We start from the raw sequence: 23,710 nt of genomic DNA, 5'->3' as shown, positions 1-23,710 counted from the left end.
CATGGCTTTAAAAAAGTGAGGATCATTTTTTAGAGGAATCCCTATTCCCTGGCACTTGTACAAAGCACGAATTTCTCTTTGTAGTGAATTTGGCTGGCTGCTTGTACATTTGAGTGTGTTGCTCACGTATCTGTTTTCTCATGCTTTTTATGGGTTTATAATATATTTGGCCAAACCTATTGTAATCTTTGTTCCCAAAATGTTCAGTGTTACTAAGAATATTGTGAACTTTGAAGAACTTGATTTGACATGTTGGATTTAGAATTTGTGCCATGTCTAAATGTTTCATTGTTAGCACTTGACTTGCCAAACCTAAAAGTTCAAGTCTTGGATATAAATTTCTAGTACAGCTGCTAATGGCAAATGGCTGCTTTTGTATATTTCTCTTTTTTTAATTCTTGGAAAGGCCTATCAACTTCAATCACCAAAATTCGATCTCAATCAAGTACAACAGTGTCAAGGAGCATTGCTTAACAAGAACATTTGGTTGTCTTAGGTAGTTGGCTCCTTCAGTTAGTCCCCATCTCAAATAGTAGTTGTCAAAGCCAAAGTATTTCTGTTATTGTTGAGGCCATGACTTGGTACCCAACAGCTTATACTGATGATAGATAAACTTTTTGTTGTTTTTTGGATTTTCATAAAATCAGGGATTTACCTAGGAAAATATAAAAACTAGTTATTGGGTGTGGTGCAGTGATTATAGTTTCTCACTCTAATCCCCTCGGGGAAAGCACCAAAAAGCAAGAACAGAAGAAAAAATATGGGAGAAAAAGGAAAATTCAATAAAAAAGGGGAATTAGGGTTTTTTCATCAATAGTTAGCCCTAAACAAAAGAAAAGAGGTCTTTTTAAGAGTCCAAACCCTGAGAGCCAAATTGCATCTTGGGTCCAAAAGCTAAAAAAGATCCAAACCCAAAAATAACATCAAAGTTCGAATAAGCCTAAATGGATCCGAATATAAGATCCGATCTACTCTAAACTATACGTCAATCTCCCTGGGTTGAAGTCTTCGGCTCTTGACGAAGATGTGTGCTCGGATCGGTGGAAGATGATCAACAATGGGATGAGTTGCCCTAGACTCGCCTGGAGTAGGTATGTAGAGTAGCCTTTGCTTGTCGAAACGAGCATGAACAAAATCCTTGATCTTGATTGCCCTATCTACTCGCGATGGCAGCTGTAGGCTTGGTGGCTGTGAGGAAGTACCCTACATATTAGTAGCCTCTACTGGATGCTTAATTTCTGGCGAGTCAATGGCATCATGGTGGGGATATAAATTGGACACATTAAAGATCGGTGAGATGTGCCAATCATCGGAGAGCTCTATGAGGTAAGTATGATTTCTTAAACACTATAGGACCTGGTAGGGGCCGTACTTATGAGGGCTCAGCTTATGATATGTACCAATGTGGAAATGCTCTAGACGTAAGTATACCCAGACAAGCTCTCCTATTTCAAAAGTAACCTCTTGCCTACCCTGGTCAACATAGGCCTTGTAGGACTCGTAGCTCTCCTGTAGTTTTGCTTGATTTGCAGATGTATGTTATACATGTACGTGACGACATTTAAGGCTTGATGATCTACATCAATGGGAGGGGACATAGGAGCTAGGTCAACCACATGAGAAGGAGAACACCAGTTGAGCGGTTTACCGAACTGTTGTAGGCAAACTTGGCTTGGGGAAACACTAACTCCCCAATCTTAACGTGATCTCCTAGGCAACGAAGTAGGTTCTCTAGGGTGTGGTTTACCACTTCCGTCTGACCGTTAGTCTGAGGCTGGTAGGCACTACTAAATTGCAACTTGGACTTAAGCAAAACCTACAATAATTTCAAAAAATGACTCATGAAGCGCGTGTCGCAGTCAGAAGTGATGTTACATGGTAGACCATGGAAGTGGGCAACATCCCCAAGTAGTAGGATATGACCAACGAGTAACGAGGCATCTGTGGTGCACTTGCAGGGAGTGACAACAATCAACTTGAAAAACTGATTGACAACAACTATGATAGAATCAAACCACGCGCGGTCTTAGGAAGTCATGTCACAAAATCCATGAAAACATAGTCCCAAGGCTGGTCTGGGATAGGTAAAGGGGTGAACAAACCAATGTTCCGACACTGGCTGTTAGCCATCTAGTAGACCAACAACAGTTGATAAACTTGAACACATCTTTCCACATCTTGGGCCAGTAGGATCGCTCCTCAAGTAGCGCGAGGGTCTTATCATGTCCAAAATGTCTCAACAATCCTCTCCCATGAAGCTCAGAAACCAGCTGTAAATGCATGGAAACGTTGGAGATGCACAATCTATTGCCCCATAAAAGAAAACCATTGTGAATGCAAAAAAGATTGTTTGAAATATTAGGCTTAAAAGTTTGGGTTACTGGCATACATCTCTCCAAGCCAATAACATTGAATGACATAGTCATATGGAGACTATTCTTCCTACTAAGTGCGTTACCTTATTAAGCGTACCAGACTGATGTTTGATAGAAAATGTGTACTCTTGTTGCAAATTGACCTGCTTGACATGCCGAGTACTAAGCTTCTTTTAGTGTTGTAAAATCTTTAATGTTTCATGATCTGTGTGTAAAACGAACTCTTTAGAAATCAAGTAATGATGGCAATAACGCAAAACCTGCACTACAACGTACAACTCCAAATCATAAGTGGGATAATGGTGTTTGGCTTGAGTCAAACTTTCACTCTACATTGCAAAAGGTTTTTGATGCCTTGAACTCAAGAGCGTTATCAGTGCGAATGCTTTTAACAAGAATACTAAACTAGGTCTTTTTTTCAATAATAAGGTTCTTGAGAGTACATATAACTTTAGACATTTCTTTCAAAAGGAAAACCTAAGTGACTCGAGAATAATCATCAACAATGACAAAGAAATAATGAAATCTAGACCTACTAGCAACTTTGCTAGGACCCTACACATCAACATGAAGAAGATCAAATAGTCCACAACTAGATGGACTAAGCTTTGATGAATAACTGCTACAGGTGTACTTGTCAAGTTGACAGGCTTCACACTGGAATGACTCTGGTACTGATAGATGAGGAAGTAGGTGACGGAGCTTGGAGACGGATGGATGACCTAGTCTGAGATGCCACTGGAAGGAGGAGGACAATGAAGAGGTTGAGGAGGCTGCAATACCCACAAAATCAGACAGGATGTAGATGCCCCCTTTCTCATAGCCTCTACCGATCGTCTTCTTAGTTTGCAAGTCCTGAAATGAACATAAACTGGAGTAAAATTGTAACACAACAATGTAAGTCATTAGTCAATTGTCCGATTGATAAAAGATTAGTGGGAAACTTAGGAGCATATAACACATTAGAAATTGTCATAGACTGGGAAATCTTAACATCTCCATAACACATAAAAGGAGACCATCTACCATCTACAAGTATCACATGACGAGTTTGATGTAGTGTGTGGAGCAAGGTAAACAATGAAGGTCTACTACAAAAGTACCTCGATGCCCTTGAATCAATAATCCACGTAGTACCTGTATCATGTGGAGCAGTATTGACAGACATAGCGTTGTCTATCATAACTATGGAGGCCGATGGCTGAATAGATCTGTGTGCTAAGAACTGCTTATACTCTGACTTGTTGATATTCATTGTCACGGTCTTAGGATGGGAAGAAGATGAAGACCCCTCTACTACTGATGAAGCTGCTTGGACAGATCCAATAGAAGACTGTAATGAATTCTTGTCCTACTTAGATGCGACACCTCTGCCTAGGGATGTAGCGGAAGAACGACCATGCTTATCCCAACATTTGTCTTCCAAATGCGCTATTTTTCCATATTAAGTACACTAAAATCTCCCACGACCTTCTCCTGACCCTTGGTTTGTGCCCCTCCCCATAGAGAAACTACCCCCATGGCCTCCTAAAACCACCAAGGCAAAGGCAGGACCATCAATTGAAGGCTGAGAAAGAGTCACAACAAGACGACTGAGTCTGTTGTAAGCCTCAGCTAGGTCAGGGATTTCTACTTCAGTCAACATCTGCGCCTTTACTACTGCGTATACAGGAGAAAGCCCCTGTAGAAACTTTGCCACCATAAACTGTTCACCATGAGTCTTGTGGCATGTGGGACATGGAGGACACAAAGCTTTCAGTCTTTCATTGATTGACTTGATGGAAGCAAAGTACTGAGCAAAACTTTGATTACCCTGTCACAAATTAAGTAATTCTTCCTCCATCTGCAAGATCTTGCTAACATTCTTGTCATTAGAGTACATTTGTTTCAAAAAGCCCCACATCTGTTTGGCAGAGGTATAGTATGCAATAGTAGAGGTAATTTATCATTGCACACTATTCATGATCCATGGCATGACAATATTATTATCTTCCTTCCATGTACTATATTTTTCACTATTCACCACAGGCTCATTTTTTTCTATAACATGCTCCTTCTGATGTCTAATCATAGACATCATAAACACACAGGACCAAATCTCATAATTAGATCAATTTAACTTTACAGTAGAGCCATAAGAAAAGGGATTGCCTGTGTTCTTATGCTCATACTGCATCTTTGTCCAGACTGGATAATATGACCTTAATTTGGTTGCACTTTGATAAAATCAAGAGTATAGCGCACAACAATCAACTTGAGAGAATTTAGGCAGCAACATTTTGTCAACATTGATAAAAGTCCTTAGAAAAAAACATCTATCAACTTGTTGTTCCGTAAATTAGTCCACCAATCACAACAATCAACTTGAGAGGATCTAGGCAGCAGAATTTTTCAGCATCAATAAAAGTACTTAAAAAAATCTATGAACTTGCTGTTCAGTAAATCAGTCCACCAAACTCTCACGTAGTAGGCTTCATATCATTGCTTATTAGAATCCACATATGCATATAAGAAAGACAATCAATCTGATAAGAGTATACCCAACTTGCAACCACTTTTCCATAGTTAGCACCGAAAAAATTTGATAAGAATATGGTCCACATGCAGCCACTCTTCCACGAGCCTAGAGCTGACTTAGAACTTGCCAACACAACTCCCACTACATCCACGTTGGGAACCCAATCACACATACCTCTCACGTGTGATTGGGTTCCCCTTCCATGCTGCTCCATTATCTCCCGATCAGCAGAGAGAAGAGAGAAAGGAAGGGTAGAGGAAGAAAAGAGGTGGGAAGAGATGGGAGAGAGAAGAGGTCGCCGGAAGGTCACGTCAGCCGCCGGCGGAGAAGGGTGGATATCGCCAGATCTGGTACCATGTTACAGTCGGCAATCTTAGAGAGAAAAAATCATCTTATTAACTAACCCTAATCTCAATAATAAATAGATTAGGGCAGCGGTCGAGACTTACAAATAACATCAACCAAAAATAGAGAGATGTTTAAAGAGAACTCCTAATTTTTAAATATTGCAAAGGACCACCTAGAAACTTAAAGTCTTCTAATTCAACAAAAAACTTTTTAATTTGGAACCAATTTATAAACGATCTAAAGTCTTTGGTTGCAAGTGTCACATTCTAAATGACAAAAATGACAAACTTTCATTTATGGCTATTAGATGTGTCTCTATTGACTATTTCGAAACTCAAAAAGGATATAGATGCTATGACATTGAAAATGATAAAAAATGTATGTTTCAAGAAATGCGATATTTTTAGAAGAAGAAAATGACTTCGATGCAAATGAACCCAAGCATGAAGATTGTTAAATACTTATAGCAGTCGGGTGGTTTTCTGAATTATTAGAAAGTTGGAATAGGTTCACTTAATTATTGTCTTATGTTTAGTGGACTTTTTTTGTAAAATTGGTAACACACCCTAGTCTCATATTAATAGGAGATTAGGGTTACGTGCTGGAATAAGAAAAACGTTCCTCTCTCTCTCTCTCGTTCTCTCACTTTCTCCCTCTATCTCTCTCGCCCCTTCTTCTTCCAATAATCAACATGGTATCAGAGCCGTGAACCTAGGGCTGTACAATCTAGGGTTTCACGTCTAGGGTTCCTCCCTCCTCTCACCTCTCTTCTCTTCCTCCCAACTAGGGTTTCACGCCTAGGGTTTCTGCTGATTACAAAGTAAGCAAGTTAATTTGTTGGTGGAAAGGGGCTAATCATGTTTAACATGTAGAAACGTGATTAGCTTCCTTGTTTTGTCGTTGGAGTCGTTAAAAAAAAAAAAATGAAGATAAAGCAGATCTGAAATCGTCGTTCAGATCCAAATAATGATGGTGTTTGGCCAGATGATGTGGCTGCATGGTGAATCAGATCAGAATGGTTCAGATCTGACCTATTGCCTGCATGGAAGAAGATCAGACCAGTAGTGGACCAGACCAGAACGTTTCAGATCTCACCTAGTGGCTGTCGTGGAAGAAGATGAGATGTTTCAGACCTGAACTCTCTGATGCCGTGAAAAAAGGTCAGACCAGTGATCGTCTGATCAGTTGAATTGATGCCTGCTACCTTTATCTGAAAATAGCTTGCTGAATATTTGTTGCCTGCTGTCGTCTGAAAATCTGTCGTCTGCAAATCTGTTTTTGCTGTCATCTGAAAAGTTGATACTTGCTGTCTGGTTTGTGTTCAACTTGCTGCACGTTCCTTGGCTATAGTCTTTGTGCTTTATCACATTGGTTTTCTATGGCTGACAGTAGTAGATTAGAAGGGTCTAATGAATACATGATGGCTGGGAATTCTTTTTCGTATGGAACCACAATCAAACTCGATGGTTCCAATTATGAGATATGGTGTAGAGTTTTTATGATGTCTGTGGCTGGCCATAAAAAAAAATATGTTATTGAAGAAGATGAACCCCTTGAGAAAAAAGGGAAATATGCTACATGAGATGAAGATAATAACATTGTGATGGCTTGGATTATGAACAGTGTAGAGTCCCGTATAGCTCCAACAATTGCATACTGTTGAAGTATGTTAGATGGGTCTCGGGACCGGGTCCGGATCCGTATCCGATCCAACTTGTAGCCCTTGTTGGGCATTATTTAAGTTGTGTAACCCTAATCCTTATTGAGTGAATGAAAGACAAAGGAGAGAGAGAGTCTGGCGGCTAGTGGGCACCGGCTCCTCCTCATTCGTGGTTTTTTTCCTCTTGTTGAGGGTTTTTCCACGTTACATCGTGATCGTTGTTTCTCTTCCTCTTCTTGTTCGTGTTTCTACATGGTATCAGAGCCGACGAGTTTGGGAAATTTTTAGGGTTTGTGAAGTTCCAACCCTAATATCTCTCACCGCTACCATCGCCACCACTGCAGTCACCGCCGCCTCTGCCGCTGCCACCACCGCCGCCGCCGCCGCCGCCGCTGCTGCCACTGCCGCCGCCGCCGCCACCGCCGCTGCCGCCACCGTTGCTGCAGCAGCCACCGCCGCCGGTGTACCCAATACCACTGTCGCTGTTTCCGCCGCCGCCGGTGTCACTCTTTGCGCCATCGCCATCGCAGCCACTCTTGCGGCGTCGCTCTTGCGCCGTCGCTCTTGTGTTGTTGACCGTCGCCGTCACCGTTGTCCCTTGCGCCACTACCTTTTGTGCCGTAGTCTTGCTTCCCGAAGAAGAAAGAAGATATGCGTGCTTAGGCGCTTCCTAAGCTTGCCTCCCCCTATTCATGTCACTTCCTAGGGGTCTTTTGCAAATCCGGTGAAGTGCATCCGCCTCTTACCTGCAATATATTGCTTGGTTGATCTTTGATTCCATCTTCTTGTTTTTGTTTGGCGCCCACCGTGCAAGAAGAGGTGGCTGGTCCGTGACTTGGTAGAGGACATATAGGAGGAGAGGAGCGTAACTTGAGGATTGCCTCAACGTCTGCCGGCGCTCCGACGATCGTTTCCCCCAATCGACGTTCTGTTCACTCTTGGGGCTGATTGGGAATCCGGATATTACTGCCCGTTGGTGCTCTCTGTTGTCATCGGTGCCTCTCTTGTTGCCTCCTGTTGGACTATCTGTGATTATGGCAGCTTCTTCATCTATAGACGTTATGGCGGATTGCCGTATGGGAGAGTGGATCATTGATAGTGGCGCTACTCACCACATGACCGGCGATCCTAAGGTCTTTCATGGGTATAAGCTTTCATCAGGAAAGGATCGTGTTTCCCTTGCCGATGGTTCATCTATCTCTGTGGCTGGAAAAGGGAGTCTCCCACTTTTGAACAAGTTCTTAGTCCACAATGCTCTACATGTTCCTCATATTCCCTTGAATCTCTTGTCGGTTAGCAAGATCACGAAGGAGTTAAATTGCGAACTTATATTTTCCGCTGATCGCTGTGTTATGCAGGACTTGGTGACAGGGAAGAGGATTGGGATTGGCCTAGCTTCTGACGGGCTCTATCGTTTACCTATGTGTGCTGCTCAGGCTCTCATGACGGCAGTCAGCCAAGCCACGAAGAATAGAGAGGACTCCCTTCAGTTGCTTCTACGGTGGCATGAGCGCCTTGGACACTTGCCTTTTGGCCTTCTTAGACAGTTGTTTCCTGATATATGTTCCAGGTTAGATATGACTATGGTGTCTTGTGATGTCTGTCACCTGGCCAAACATGTTAGGGCTTCGTACCCATTGTCTAGCCATCGGTCTAATGAGGTATTTGCCATGATTCATTCTGATGTGTGGGGGCCTGCAGGGATTCCTTCTTGTCATGGTTTTCAATATTTTATCACCTTTATAGATGATTATTCTCGTAACACTATTGTCTACTTGCTAAAAGACCGTAGTGAAGTTCCTACTGTCATAGAGACTTTCATTGCCTATGTGGAAACTCAATATGGAGCATCTGTTAAGACATTTCGATCTGACAATGCTCGAGAGTATATGTGCCAGTCTGTTGATAGCTTCTTTCGAAAAAAGGGAATTGTTCATGAGACTTCATGTAGTTATACCCCTCCTCAAAATGGAGTTGCTGAACGAAAAAATCGTCAGTTATTGAATATGACTCGGGCTCTTCTTTTTCAACGTCATGTTCCAAAAAAGTATTGGGGGGATGCTGTGTTGACCAGTGCGTATCTTATAAACCGGTTGCCTAGTCGCGTGTTGAATGGGAAGACGCCTCACTCTCTGTTACCGGGGACTCGTGAACCTTTCTCTCTTCCACTCAGAGTTTTTGGTTGTGTTTGCTTTATTCACAACCATAGTCCTCACATTAAAAAGCTTGATCCAAGATCTATTAAGGGCATTTTTTTAGGGTATTCTCCCACTCAAAAAGGGTACAAGTGTCGAGACCCTTCCACTGGTCGGGCCTATGTTACCAAAGATGTCACTTTCCTTGAACATGTTTCCTATTTTGGTGAGAATCCTCTTCAGGGGGAGTACTCTATGTCACGGGAAGAGTATTCTCCGAGTCAGGAAATTCAGTTTACAGATTTTTTGGACTACAGGCGTGACTCCGTTGGTCCATCTAGTGAGGTGCATGAACAAGAGAAAAATGGTCCATCTAGTGAGGTGCATGAACAGGAGAAAAATGGAGAGTGTTCCACTGAGGCAGAAGAGAAGTGCAATCGTTTATTTGGGCAAGTTTACTCTAGGCGAAGAGTTTGTACAGATGAGATGACAGGTGGTGAGAATTCTACTCCCAATCCAATTAGTCCTTCCCTGGATGACCCAAGTCGTGCGCAGAAGCAACCTGTTGAAGAAGAGATTCAGACTGTTGCTGCTAGTGAAGAGCTTCCCATCGCCCTGCGAAAGGGTGTCAGGTCATGTACTCAACATCCTATTGGTAACTTTGTTTCATATTCTAGACTGAGCAAGGACTACAAATGCTTTGTATCTTCTCTTTCTTTGACTATGATTCCCAGGAATGTTGCTGAGGCTCAGGGTGATCCTAAGTGGACCTATGCTATGCAAGAAGAGATGGAAGCCTTGCGAAGAAACATGACATGGGAAGTTGTAAAGATTCCTGAGGCGGCTCACTTGGTTGGATCTAAGTGGGTCTACACCATCAAGTACAAACCAGATGGGAGTGTTGAAAGATACAAAGCTCGCCTTGTGGCCAAGGGGTTTAGTCAGAAATATGGGATTGATTATTTGGAGACCTTTGCTCCTGTTGCGAAGATGAAGACGGTCAGAGTCATTATCTCTTTAGCTGTGATGAAGGAGTGGAAGATGTACCAACTTGATGTCAAGAACGCTTTTCTCAATGGAGACCTTGAAGAGGAAGTATATATGTGTATGCCTCCAGGATATGAGGAACCTGGAAAATGTTGCAAGCTAAGGAAGGCTTTATATGGGCTCAAGCAATCTCCTCGAGCATGGTTTGAACGACTCAGACTTGTCATGAGACAATGTGGATACCATCAAGGGAATGGAGATCATACACTTTTTGTGAAGAGAAATAAGCAAAAGGTTACTATTCTGTTGGTATATGTTGATGATATGATTGTCACAGGTGATGATGAAGATGAAATAATGAAGTTAAAGAAACTGTTGGCGATCGAGTTTGATCTTAAGGACCTTGGTAAGTTGAAATACTTCCTTGGCATAGAAATTGCTAGGTCTGGGACTAGCCTTGTGCTAAATCAACGGAAGTACACTCTAGACTTGTTAAAGGAGACTGGGAAACTAGGGTGTAGACCAGCTTCTACTCCTCTAGATGCTGGCCATAAGCTAAGTCTGAGAGACGGGGAGCTACTCTGTGAAGAGGCAAAAAGAAGATATCAATGTCTTGTAGGGAAGTTAATTTACCTTACTCTCACTAGACCTGATATTACCTTTGCTGTGAATGTGATGAGCCAGTTCATGCATGCTCCCACGGATGCCCACTTGAAGGCTGTTGACAGGATCTTGTGCTACTTGAAGAGGAATCCTGGCAAAGGTCTCTTATATGTCAAGCAAGACACTCTTGGAATTGAAGGTTATTCAGATGCAGACTGGGCAGGCTGTATTGACACTAGGAGGTCCACCTCTGGCTATTGTATTTATTTGGGAGGGAATCTCATAGTGTGGAGAAGTAAAAGGCAAGATGTTTGTTCGCGTTCCAGTGCTGAAGCAGAATACAGAGCTGTTGCTATGGGAGTTTCTGAGCTTTTGTGGCTGAAAGTATTGTTGACTGATATTGGTATAAAAGTTGAAGAACCAATGAAGATGTATTGCGATAACAAGTCTGCAATTAACTTGGCCAACAACCCTGTGCTTCATGACAGAACAAAGCATGTTGAGATTGACCGACATTTCATTCGAGAGAGAATTGATGCTAAAGAACTTATACTTCCTTACATGAGATCTGAAGACCAAACGGCTGATGTTCTGACGAAGGCTTTATCTTCGACCTCATTTGAGAGAAATGTATCCAAGTTGGGCATGTTTGATATGTATGCCCAACTTGAGGGGGAGTGTTGAAGTATGTTAGATGGGTCTCGGGACCGGGTCCGGATCCGTATCCGATCCAACTTGTAGCCCTTGTTGGGCATTATTTAAGTTGTGTAACCCTAATCCTTATTGAGTGAATGAAAGACAAAGGAGAGAGAGAGTCTGGCGGCTAGTGGGCACCGGCTCCTCCTCATTCGTGGTTTTTTTCCTCTTGTTGAGGGTTTTTCCACGTTACATCGTGATCGTTGTTTCTCTTCCTCTTCTTGTTCGTGTTTCTACACATACTACACCAAGGCCAAAGATATGTGGTCTTTTCTGAAGAAGACGTACTCTCATGCTACGAATGTCATTAAAATTTTACAATTGGAAGAGGAGTTGTGTAATATACGACAAGGAGATCAAGATTTGACACAATATTTTGCTACATTGACTGCTGCGTATGAACGATTAAAAGCTCTTCGCCCACCGTGCAAGCACTGTTATGCATCACATTTTGAAACTGGTATGGTAGCAAAGTTTTGTCTGGATTATCTTCTGAGTACTCTGTGGCGAAGTCTCAAATTCTTACTGGCAGTGATCTTCCGGACCCAGCAGATACTTATAATAGACTGAGTCGCCTGACAGTCTCTCTTACTCAGCCTACACATGACACCCCAGTTTCTGCTCTTGTGATGTCAGGCGGACGTGCCCATAGTTCCTTTATTGGATCTAGGGGACGTGGTACAAGTCGTGGTACAGGACGTGGCAGATTTCAGTGCTCCTATTGTGGTAAATTAGGACACTTAGAGGATCGATGTTGGGATAAACATCCCCACCTACGTTCTGCTGGTCCTCAAGGACGTGGTGGAGGAAGGACGAATGCAGGAAAAGGGTCTTCTTCTTTTACTGTGACTTCTCCACAGGTTACTGATTCTATGGTTGAGTCTCCTACTCCTATATCTCCATTATATTCTCTCAACTTAAGCAAAGAAGATTATGATCTAGTTCTTGCTCAGAGATCTACCCTTGCTTCATCCAGCACAGCTACCATAGACTCGGCGTTCTCTGTTGGTGCCCCCACGCAGGACCCAGGTATGATATGGATGATTGACTCAGGAGCATCCAGGCATTGTTGTAATCAGCCACAAATGTTTTTATCGTTCACCAGGTTCACTACACCACAACATGTCAAGTTGGCTGATGGCAAGTTGTCCCCTATTCTGGGCAGTGGTGATATCTATCTCACGTCTTTTGGCACCATTACACATGTGTTATATGCTCCACGATTTCCTGTTAATCTATTATCTGTTAAGCAATTGGCTAGAGATCTACAGTGTAGAGTCATTTTTTATCCCAGTTTATGTTCTTTTCAGGACTTACAAACTGGGAAGATGATTGGTGGCGGCCATGAACGGGAAGGGCTCTATTTCCTCTCTGTTCCTGTCGATGTTGCTGCATCCTCCTTCACATCGAAGCCTTCTCCTTTGCAGTGGCATCTCAGGCTGAGTCATCCTTCTGTGTCCAAGCTTCGTCGTATTTTTCCAGATATTCCTGCATCAGAGTCATTCTTATGTGATGCATGCCAGTTAGGCAAGCATACACATAGTAGTTTCCCTTCAAGTCAGAGTTCATCGAGTCAAAGTCCCTTTGATCTTTTGCATGTTGATGTTTGGGGTCCAAATCGTGTTCTCTTTCGTTCACGTTTCTGGTATTACCTTGTTCTGGTTGATGATTTTACTAGAGTCAGTTGGGTATTTTTGTTACGGGACAGGTCTGAAGTCATCTGTATTATTCAGAAATTTGTCAATGAAATAAAAACTCAGTTTGGTGTTATTGTAAAAAATATTCGCACTGATAATGCTCTTAAATTTAAATCCTCAGCTCTACTTCAATTCTATGCCAATCATGGGATTCGCCCACAATATACATGTCCCCACACATCCTAACAAAATGGTGTTGCTGAACGCAAACATCGACAACTTCTAAATGTGGCCCGCACTCTCATGTTGCATACTCATATGCCTGCATATTTTTGGGGTGATGCTATTCTCACTGCCTGCTACCTCATCAACCGATTACCCTCGTCTGCCATCCAAGAACGCATTCCCATTCAAATACTATATCCAGATCGACCATTATTTCATATCCCTCCCAAAGTGTTTGGATGCACTTGTTTTGTACACATCTTGGGCCCAAACAAAAACAAACTTGCTGCCCAAGCTGTTAAATGTGTGTTCATTGGATATCTTGCCAATCAAAAAGGCTACCGATGTTTTGATCCCCAGAACATGAAAGAGATTATCAGTGCGGATGTTACATTCTTTGAGTCGCGTCCTTACTTCACATCACATACCACTTTGAATGAACTCCCCGTATCTGTCCCTCTTCCTATTCCCCCAGTCTCTCTTGAGTCTATCCCTTCCTCTCAACCATGGTCTTGTGATCGTTTTGATAAACCTCCGATAGTCTATACTCGGCGTCAAGATCCCTCTCCCACCCGTCCACCAGAATCTTCTCATGAGGTAAGTTCTAATGATAAGACTGACTCGGGAAGAAATGATGATTATTCTGTAGATGATCTACCCATTGCTATTCGCAAGGGCCAGCGACAGTGCACAAGACATCCTATCTCTAACTCGGTTTCTATGGACCATTTGAGCACGAGTTTAATACAGTTTGACCGAGCTATGGATAGTCATACTATTCCGACCTCTCACCACCAAGCCTTGCTAGATTCACGATGGAAGCAAGTCATGCAGGAGGAAATGGATGCTCTTCTTTCTCGAGAAACTTGGGACTTAGTGGACCCACCGATGACTTGTGACGTTGTTGGCTCTAAATGGGTTTTCACAATCAAATATCATTCTGATGGGTCTGTAGAGCGCTTCAAAGCTCGTCTTGTTGCTAAAGGTTATACACAGACTTATGGTGTGGACTTCTTCGAGATGTTTTCGCCTGTGGCACGGTTAGGTACTATTCGCCTTGTTATATCTCTCGCAGTTCAGCAGGATTGACCTCTTTTTCAGCTTGATGTGAAAAATGCATTTCTGTATGGTGATCTCTTTGAAACAGTCTATATGCAACAACCCCCTGGTTTTGAACGACAGGGGGAGTGTTCCAAGGTATGCAAACTCAAAAAGGCTATCTATGGGCTTAAACAAAGCCCTCGTGCATGGTTTCATAAGCTCAGTGAGGTTGTTTCTAAGTGTGGATTTCAAAGGTCCCAGTGTGATCACTCGTTTATCAAAAAAGGGACTTCTGGTATAGTGATATTGATTGTATATGTTGATGATATTGTCCTCACTGGAGAAAGTATTCACGAGTTAGCTCAGGCAAAGGAGTTTCTACAGAAACACTTTGTCACAAAAGATCTTGGTCCACTTCGTTATTTTCTTGGCATTGAAGTGGCTCGCAGTAATAAAGGACTTGTGATGTCTCAGAGGAAATATGTTCTTGATCTTTTGCAGGAAACAGGATTATTGGGAGCCAAACCGGCTACACTTCCTATGAATCCTCGAATTCATATTCATGATGATGACTCAGAAACTTTTGACTCCCGTTCTTACATATCGTTGATAGGGAAACTTTTATACTGACTATCACTCGACCTGATATCAGTTTTGCTGTGAACAAGTTAAGTCAATTCATGGAAAAACCTCAGAAAATTCATTGGGAGGCTGCTCTAATGGTGGTAAAATACTTGAAATCAGCCTCTGGAAAGGGGTTATGGTTCAAAAAGAGATCATGTGTGGACATAGAAGCATATAGTGACGCTGATTATGCAGGGTCAGTAGATGACAGGAAATCGACTACGGGTTTCTGTGTCTTTGTTGGTGGGAATCTTATTTCTTGGAGAAACAAGAAACAGAATGTGGTTGCTAGATCTAGTGCTGAGTCTGAATATAGAGCTATGGCCCAAACTGCGGCTGAAATGTCTTTGGTCAAATCTGTGCTTCTAGAATTTGGGATTTCTGTGACACTCCCAATGAAGATGTATTGTGATAATGGAGCAGCAACCTACATTGCAAATAATCCTGTTTTCCATGAGAGGACTAAACACATTAAAGTAGATTGTCATTATGTTCGGGACTTGGTACAAGAAGGTGTTATTGACACCATTCATGTCTCTTCTGAAGATCAAGCTGCTGATATGTTCACTAAGGCTCTTCCCATTGGCGATTTCTTGAGAGGATGTAACAAGCTGAGCATGATTGATATTTATGCTCCAGCTTGAGGGGGAGTGTTAAATACTTATAGCAGTCGGGTGGTTTTCTGAATTATTAGAAAGTTGGAATAGGTTCACTTAATTATTGTCTTATGTTTAGTGGACTTTTTTTGTAAAATTGGTAACACACCCTAGTCTCATATTAATAGGAGATTAGGGTTACGTGCTGGAATAAGAAAAACGTTCCTCTCTCTCTCTCTCGTTCTCTCACTTTCTCCCTCTATCTCTCTCGCCCCTTCTTCTTCCAATAATCAACAAAGATCACTATTCTTTCTTATGGATAAAAGATGATGATGTTTTACATTTTTCATGTGATGATACTTTGAATGAGTTTGATAACATTCCTTTTGATAATAGACCACCAAGAGAAGTTATAGTTTATAGGAGAAGAACTCAAGAAAGTGCCTAAGAGAGTTATAGTTTATAGGAGAAGAACTCAAGAAAGTGCCTAAGAGTCTAAGCTTACTCTTAGGAGATCTCAAAGAGATAGTAATCCACCTCAAAAATTTGTCTCCTACGAGTCTTTTTCCCCAAACATAGGGCTTGTTTCTTAGCTATTCATTCGTTTGATGAACCCTCATCCTATCTTGAAGCCAAGACTTACCCACATTAGATTGAAGCTATAAACAATAAACTTAGAACCCTTGAATACAATAAAACTTGGGTCATTGTTTCTCTTTCTATAAGGAAAAAAACAATAGGATGTAGGTGGGTATATAAAGTTAAAACTAGAAGTGATGGATCACTTGGAAGGTATAAAGCTAGATTAGTTGCTAAATGATATGTTCAAGAATATGGCATAGACTACGAGAAGACCTTTGCTCCTGTTGCCAGAATGACATCAGTTAGGACTCTAATGGCTGTCGTCGCCATCAAGCAATGGTCCATATATCAAATGGATGTCAAGAATACTTTTCTGAATGGTTACTTAAATGAGGATGTGTACATGGACTCACCCCTTGGGCTTGATTTACCAAAGGGAAAAGTTTTCTGTCTTAGAAAGACACTATATGGCTTGCAATAAGCTCCCAAAGCTTGGTTTGAGGGGGGGTGTTAGAATTTAAGGATTAGCTCTAATGTAAGTATGCATATATGTTTTTATATGTACTATCATATATCTTAAACTCTTAGTAGTTTGATGCATGATTTGTATATATAAATAGATGTATGTATGCATAGGCCTTTTTTGTATATATTTTCCTTTTACTTTTCGAGTATTTTTTGTATGTTTTTTTATTTCTTTTTATTAGCAAAGGAAACTAGCTGTTGGCTGCTTCCAACGGCTAGAAATCTAGCCGTTGGAGCTGCCCAACAGCTAGCTCCTTTTTCTCCTTCTTCCTTTCTTTCTTCTATAAATAAGGGACTTAGGTCCCTTGCTTAGCATAAGCTTCAAGGCCTGATTTTGTGTATTATTTGAGATTGAATACAAGTTCTTCACCTCTATTTTGAGGTTTCTCCTTGTGTGATTTCTTGGAGTGACTGATATCTTTAAGAGTGTGACTCTTAAAGTGTTGCTATCATTAAGTTCATGCATGATTTACAGTCTTAGAAGTCTGATGATCAAATTGCAGGTGTGCTGACTAAAGCTTCGCTTTCTACTCAGTTTGAGAGGAGTGTTAGCAAGTTGGGCATGTTTGGCTTGTATGCCCAACTTGAGGGGGAATGTTAACGAACATGTATTTGGACGGGTCGTGGGTCCAGACCCAACCTGTCCACCTCTTACGTTGGGGGTGATTGTTGCGCACTTAAGAGATGTGTTTAACCTTAATCAGTTTTTAATGAGAAATTTTAGAGAGAGAGTGTAACGGCAACTAGTGGGCACTGTGCTTCTCATCCATGGTTTTTTCCCTCTGTTTGAAGGGTTTTTCCACGTTAAATCTGTGCATCTATCTTTTCTTCTTTGTTCTCCAATAATTCTACATGCCCAAACTCATGTTAAAAATGACAAATTATCTTATATTCTCCTTTATTTGATTTCTATTCTTGAAATCAAGAGGTTTGATATGATTTCTTGGAGTAGAAGCTGCGAGAACTCTTTCTATGTCTTGTTTGATAAAAACACAGTCTTCATTGTTGCTCATATTCAATCTTATTCCATCTGCAGTCAACTTGGTGAGAATTTCATGAATAGGCAAAGGAGAAGGGACAGCAAGGCTGCCTAAATTTATATCGAGTTTGGACCTTAGACCTTGCAAAAATTGATAAATCTTAGCCCTTTTATTTATTCCCTTCTAATCTCATGGCATTTGCAATCTGTTCCAAATTTTGGATTCAATTGATCTAGCTCATTCCATACTAGAGATTTCCATGTAATAATCCCTCACGTTCTTATCTCCTTGCTTAATATTTGGACCTTTTGAATTAGGAGATATTTGTGGGCCATACTTTTTGGGTATATATCCCTTTGAGATATTCTCAAGCCTCACTTGTGAGGTCATGTGCAATTCGATGCTCGATACTACTATATATCCACTCCATCTTGCATTTTTGCCTCCAAACCAACTATTTTTTGTAATAATCGTTCATGGCATCTTATCTTTCAAACCTTTCCAATTCTTTTTCAACATCATTCTCTTCTTTGGAAAATTTTGAAGAATGTTTGGTGGAAGTGCCTGTTATGATGCCCCAAAGATGTTTGCCTTTCATATGCATCTTAAGACACTTTGCTGAAAGAGTATAATTCGACCGTCCAAATTAAAAGTTGCCACGTAGCTTCCATTGTCCATGGAAAACTTAGAGTCTTTCATTGACATCAAACTGGTTTTTCAGCAGGTAAATAATAGAGGGATGTTGAAAATTAGAAGCTCAGCAGTCAGCAGCAAAAAGAGGCTTCAAGACTCAGATCTTAAACAGTGACTCAACAACCAGCAACAGTAAGAGCATCCAAAACTGATCTTCAACAGCAATGCAGCAAAAGAGGAAAAATCCCAATGAATTTCAGAGACCAGGCTCTGACACCATGTAAAAGGCACTAAGGCCTGGAATGTAGCAGAAAACAAGATGGGAAGAAAACTTTATTATATTACCTCAAGAAATGCTATAAAACAGCTTTTCAAAATACAAATAATAGTGCTATATTCATAAGCAGCAGATAAGAAGTAAAAGAAAAAAAAAAAGGACTCCAATGGCTCTGCTTGGTCCAAAACAATTTTGAAAGCAGAGTAAAACTAAAAAAGTACACAAAAATAACAGAAATAGAAAAGCACAAGATCCAAAATAAGACTATATATATATAACTATCGACATACTTGCAGAAAACTTATACAATTATATATGTCGATAGATACATATAAACAAAATATATATACAAGTATTTACGAATATTCTATACAATGGAGATTGAATTTCCATTCATTAAAATTCCTAGACCCTCGTGTCTAGGCTTACTGTCCTTTAGAAAAATTGTTAACCCCTCAAACCCATATACTGGCTTGTCACCTGGGCCTAAACAATTGGCTAGCATCTATTTGGTGCATGTACACATTAGGAGTCGATGTTTGGTGAAGGGACCGTGGTATCATGTTTAGTCTTCCAAGTGGCATGGAATTGAAGGCAATGTGTGGATTTATGATAATGGACCTACTTTAGATGTTACGAGTAAAATGAAGCATAAAACAATGTCTCTAGGTCAAGGTTACAGTCTAATTGTGTTACGATCCATGTATGGATCGTGGTGTCCTGTAGGAGTCCTATGGGGTTGAGCATCAGTATCTGTTTTCTTTATGTTTCTATGTTAGACTAATCCAATATGGATCTGCTTTCGGTAGGAGTCGGTCCGGTCCGGACCTGCAGTGCTTTATACTTAAGCTTGTGTTTTGCCCTAATTAAGCATGAATTAGCATTGGCTTTTCTCTCTCCCTCTCTGTTTTCCTTCTCTTTCCCTCTTGTACGCACCTTGTTAGCCGACAGCTAACAAATTGATATGGCATGTTTAATTGTTCTTGCATGTGTCAGATATTCATTGTTATGCCATTACTCAAGTATTTGAAATTTCAAAATGACAAGCTGAATAAGAGTAGTTATTTGTATGATATCATGCTTGGAACTGTTTACACGTGTCTAAGCTTATTTGCTTTAATTTATTTCGGGAATTCAATTAGGTTGACCACATATGGATTGGCTGAATTACGAATAGAAGGCGATGGAAACTGCCAGGTTTATTCAAGGCTTATTGTACTTTTATGCTGTAGTTTTATAAGTTCATGGACTCATATATAACAAAGCTACAGATATATTTGCTTTTGGCTCAATGATTTGATTACTGAATGCAGTTTATGTTGATCTTTTAACAGTTTAGAGCATTAGCAGATCAGCTATATCATAATCCAGACTACCATAAGTATGTAAGGAAGCAGATTGTGAAGCAGGTATGCCTTGAGACTCATTAATATTTCTCATTTCTAATGCGTTTTCCTCTACATTTTGCATTATTTAGTACTGTATACTGCAAATATGAAGTGGATATATGTGAAAAAACTAATTGTTTTAAGAACGCCTTTATCTTTCTGCAAAGCTTTTAAGTGTTGCATCTGTTCTGTCAGAATATAGCTAGTTGAATTCTGGCCCTAGTCTATGATGAATCAACTATTTGTCTCCTGTAGGCTTGTTTTGGGGGAACCTGCCCCAAATTGGACAAGTGATTCCAATTTTCAAGTGAAAGTGTGGAGAAATTTCTCAACATTATTTGCATGTTCCTTAACTGCTGGGGATAAGAATTACATTTTAAAACTTTCACTCATTTTGTTGGCTTTTGCAACGGGAGTTAGAAGCTTCGGCTTTCCCACTGTTTTGGCATTATTTCAGCAACTTACTTTTCATGGATTGTAAACCTTGGTTGACGTAAAAATTTCCATGCCTCAAAATACATGCCTTGATGTGACAATCCTAAGATTCTTGGTTAGTACAACCTATACCCTTTAAAATTATCAGGTATCCTGAAGTGAAACATATTCAGACTTAGTGCCCAATTTAGTTCCTTTCAGTTCATCAACATGCACAAGTAAATCTTTTGAGGTTTTCATAATAAAAAAAGTTGGTAGTAATCATCTTGATGATTTTACCATTCAAACTTTCAAAGTGTCACTAGGCACTCAATTAATTGATGGGTTGCAATATGGAATATTTCTCTATGAAGAACTTACACACACCACATGAACACATTCATGTAATAAACTTACATTTCCTCAGCTGCTTGATTTTGTTGTTGAATATATGAATGTGAGTGTGTCTGGGTGGTTTGTAATTCAATGAAACAATATTCTCCCTCTTGATTTTTGTGAACAAAGATGTGTTCTTATGATAATGGTTGTTTGTTGAAGGAACACTAAGGCGGACTTGAGTTCGAAGAGCATGGTGGCCCTTTTATGTTTTCTTATTTTCTTCTTCTTCTTCCCCTTTTTCTAGTTTTACCTTTTTCTTCTCCTCCCTCTTCTTCTTCCTCGTCCTTTTTCTTTTCACAGACTGTTTTTTTGGCCTGCTTAGACCTTTTTGGAGGGCCACTAGCTAGTAGTTTGACTATATATATATGCTGACCTAATCCTGCTGGGTGGTTCTAGATTGCTAAAATTTAAACAATTGTCACTAAAAAAAGTCACTACATCAGCATTAGGGATGGTTTATAGTTCTGAAACAGTTATGGTAGCTTTATAAACAATTGATAGACATTTTAGCGGCAAATTTGGGTTTTAGCCATCCAGACAACTATCTGGCAGCATTGACTACTGCATCATAACCAGCACTGATACTTATGTGATGGTTGTTTTTTAGTGACAAACTTTTAAATTTTAGCCCATCCGGCACATGGCAGCCTATGTTGTATAGGTACGGGTGACGGTATGGGTACAAGTTTGGACTATTTTCAAAAAGCTTGAGTATAGGGGAATCGGCATGGACGTCCATATAAAGCTTCACAAGGCACCATGCCAATGCTAGAATGGTAGCCTAAGTCATATGGGTACTTCAGTAAGGTACACGTATCTGTGTCGCTGTACCCGTACCCAAAATGGGTACTTTGACACTTGGGTACCTATAGATCCAAACTGTTTAATTTTACTTTGATTTAATTTTTTCCACCTTACTTTTTATTCTATTCTTTGGATGTGAAAATTCGATTGATGTTCATATTTGACTAAGAGGCTGCTTGGTTGTCCTTATGTTGAAAGTTTTTCACACTGCTGCAAGAGCCGTTGATATATATTTTCTATGTTATTTATTTGTTTATGTTGATTTATATTATTTATTTTGATACATATTTTCTAAGTATTTCTTATTGTTTATATATATATATACGGCCGTACCCCCGCACCCAAGTTTTTTGAAAATGGTCAGTACCCGTACCCGCACCGGCACCCGTACCCATACCTATGTGACATAAATGGTAGCTATTGTTGTAGGCGAATTTAGCTAGTTTACGTGTTTATCCCATTCGCCTTTTCATTCTTGTGAACAAGTTCGCAACATATCCTCTAGGGTTAAAATTGTCCTCTTTGTTTGTCCATCAGTTTGTGGGTGAAATGTTGAACTCATATGCCACTTAGTTTCCAAAGCAAGCTGAAGGGATTTCCAAAAACGAGAGGTGAATCTGGGATCTCTGTCTGAAATAATTGTACGTGGTACACATATGTAGTTGAACAAGTTCGCAACATATCCTCTAGGGTTAAAATTGTCCTCTTTGTTTGTCCATCAGTTTGTGGGTGAAATGTTGAACTCATATGCCACTTAGTTTCCAAAGCAAGCTGAAGGGATTTCCAAAAACGAGAGGTGAATCTGGGATCTCTGTCTGAAATAATTGTACGTGGTACACATATGTAGTTGAACCATCTCACCCACGTACAATTCGGCTAAAGATTCCAATGGTTGATTTGCTCTTATTGGAAGGTGTAGAAACACGAACACTGAGAAAAGAAAACGAGGAACACGATGTAACATGGAAAAGATTCCAATGGTTGATTTGCTCTTATTGAAAGGTGTTTGTAAAAATCACGAATACTCATATAAGTTATAACAGCCCGACCCACTCCCGGGCTCGGGCCCCTGGTTCGACGGATCCCAACCCGCCCCCTAGCAATTTCGGTTCCAATCCTAAAAAGGCTAGAAACCAGGACAATCATCTCATTAAAGCCTCCCTTTATAAGCCCTTGAAGATCCCTCACAATCTTCGATACGGGACTAAACATCTGGGGTGTTACAATCCACCCCCCTTAAGGCACACGCGTCCGCGCGTGTGGGACCCTAGGTCCGAGTGTTGAAACTGCTCTGATACCATTATAACAACTCGACCCACTCCCGGGCTCGGGCCCCTGGTTCGACGGATCCCAACCCGCCCCCTAGCAATTTCGGTTCCAATCCTAAAAAGGCTAGGAACCAGGACAATCATCTCATTAAAGCCTCCCTTTATAAGCCCTTGAAGATCCCTCACAATCTTCGATACGGGACTAAACATCTGGGGTGTTACATAAGTATTCGGTGTTAAATATATCATTTCTGTCCCGCTATTTAGGTCGATTTCCGTCACTCCTAAATTTGTTTTGGCATCCTTTTGAAAACGTTTGTCAAATACCATGACAAAATATTTAGTACCAGTAGTCCTCCGATGGAGGGGTCTAATTTTTACAATGATTAATCCTATGTGAATAAGATTATATCCTTAGGATTTAGGTAACCAAACACCTTCAAGACTTAAAAGTGAGATAGTTTCTGCTCAGTTTTCCAGGACAAACATGGCAATTTCTCTATTATAAATGTACCGAACCTGTAACCATCTACACTCATTATGATAGCAGAGGGTTTCTGCGTTAAGAACTTGACAGAGTTCTCTTTCTTGCTGATCCTTAGGGATTTCAGTGAGTTCTTCTAAATGAAAATTGTAATTGTCAGATGACGAGGCTCTATATCGGCATCTTCTAAGTGAGCCGAGATCTAAGTGCTTCACCTAAGAAGGATATGTGAGATTGGTTTCCTGGAGATGGAGTTTCTCGTAAGGTACAAGTCTACCTAGAAAGGGAACTGTCCTAATTTCGCTCATGGCGTCTTTTAGCTTCTCTTCAAAAGATTGAGTGCAAGTTAAAAGTTCGACTAGGTGTCTGACTCTGATATCAATGCAAATAACACACTTCTCTGTGGTATTTTTTTGTTTTTACCTTCTGCTTTCTGTTTTCTTGAGGATCATACTATATATTCCTCTCGCCTTCGTCTCAATTCTTGGTTTAGACCTACTAACTATGTTAC

The 23,710-nt window shown here is 40.7% G+C and overlaps 1 protein-coding gene across 6 annotated transcripts in view; it reads left to right on the top strand.

The window, feature by feature from the left end:
- LOC116267447 (OVARIAN TUMOR DOMAIN-containing deubiquitinating enzyme 11-like) overlaps nt 1-23,710 on the top strand; it is a 58,654-nt gene that overhangs the window by 10,914 nt on the left and 24,030 nt on the right. For 5 of the 6 annotated variants that reach the window (XM_050075307.1, XM_031649173.2, XM_031649172.2 and 2 more), the window contains 2 exons: nt 19,585-19,639; nt 19,777-19,851. In XM_050075307.1, coding sequence (XP_049931264.1) covers nt 19,585-19,639; nt 19,777-19,851 — 130 coding nt within the window. Of the gene's footprint in view, nt 1-2; nt 1,092-1,173; nt 1,327-19,584; nt 19,640-19,776; nt 19,852-23,710 lie in introns of those variants that run through there. The other variant, XM_031649175.2, reaches the window with a different exon arrangement.

The sequence above is a fragment of the Nymphaea colorata genome, chromosome 14 (genome assembly GCF_008831285.2).
Source record: "Nymphaea colorata isolate Beijing-Zhang1983 chromosome 14, ASM883128v2, whole genome shotgun sequence".
Classification (NCBI taxonomy): Eukaryota; Viridiplantae; Streptophyta; class Magnoliopsida; order Nymphaeales; family Nymphaeaceae; genus Nymphaea; species Nymphaea colorata.
This window is presented reverse-complemented; position numbering and strand designations above follow the sequence as displayed.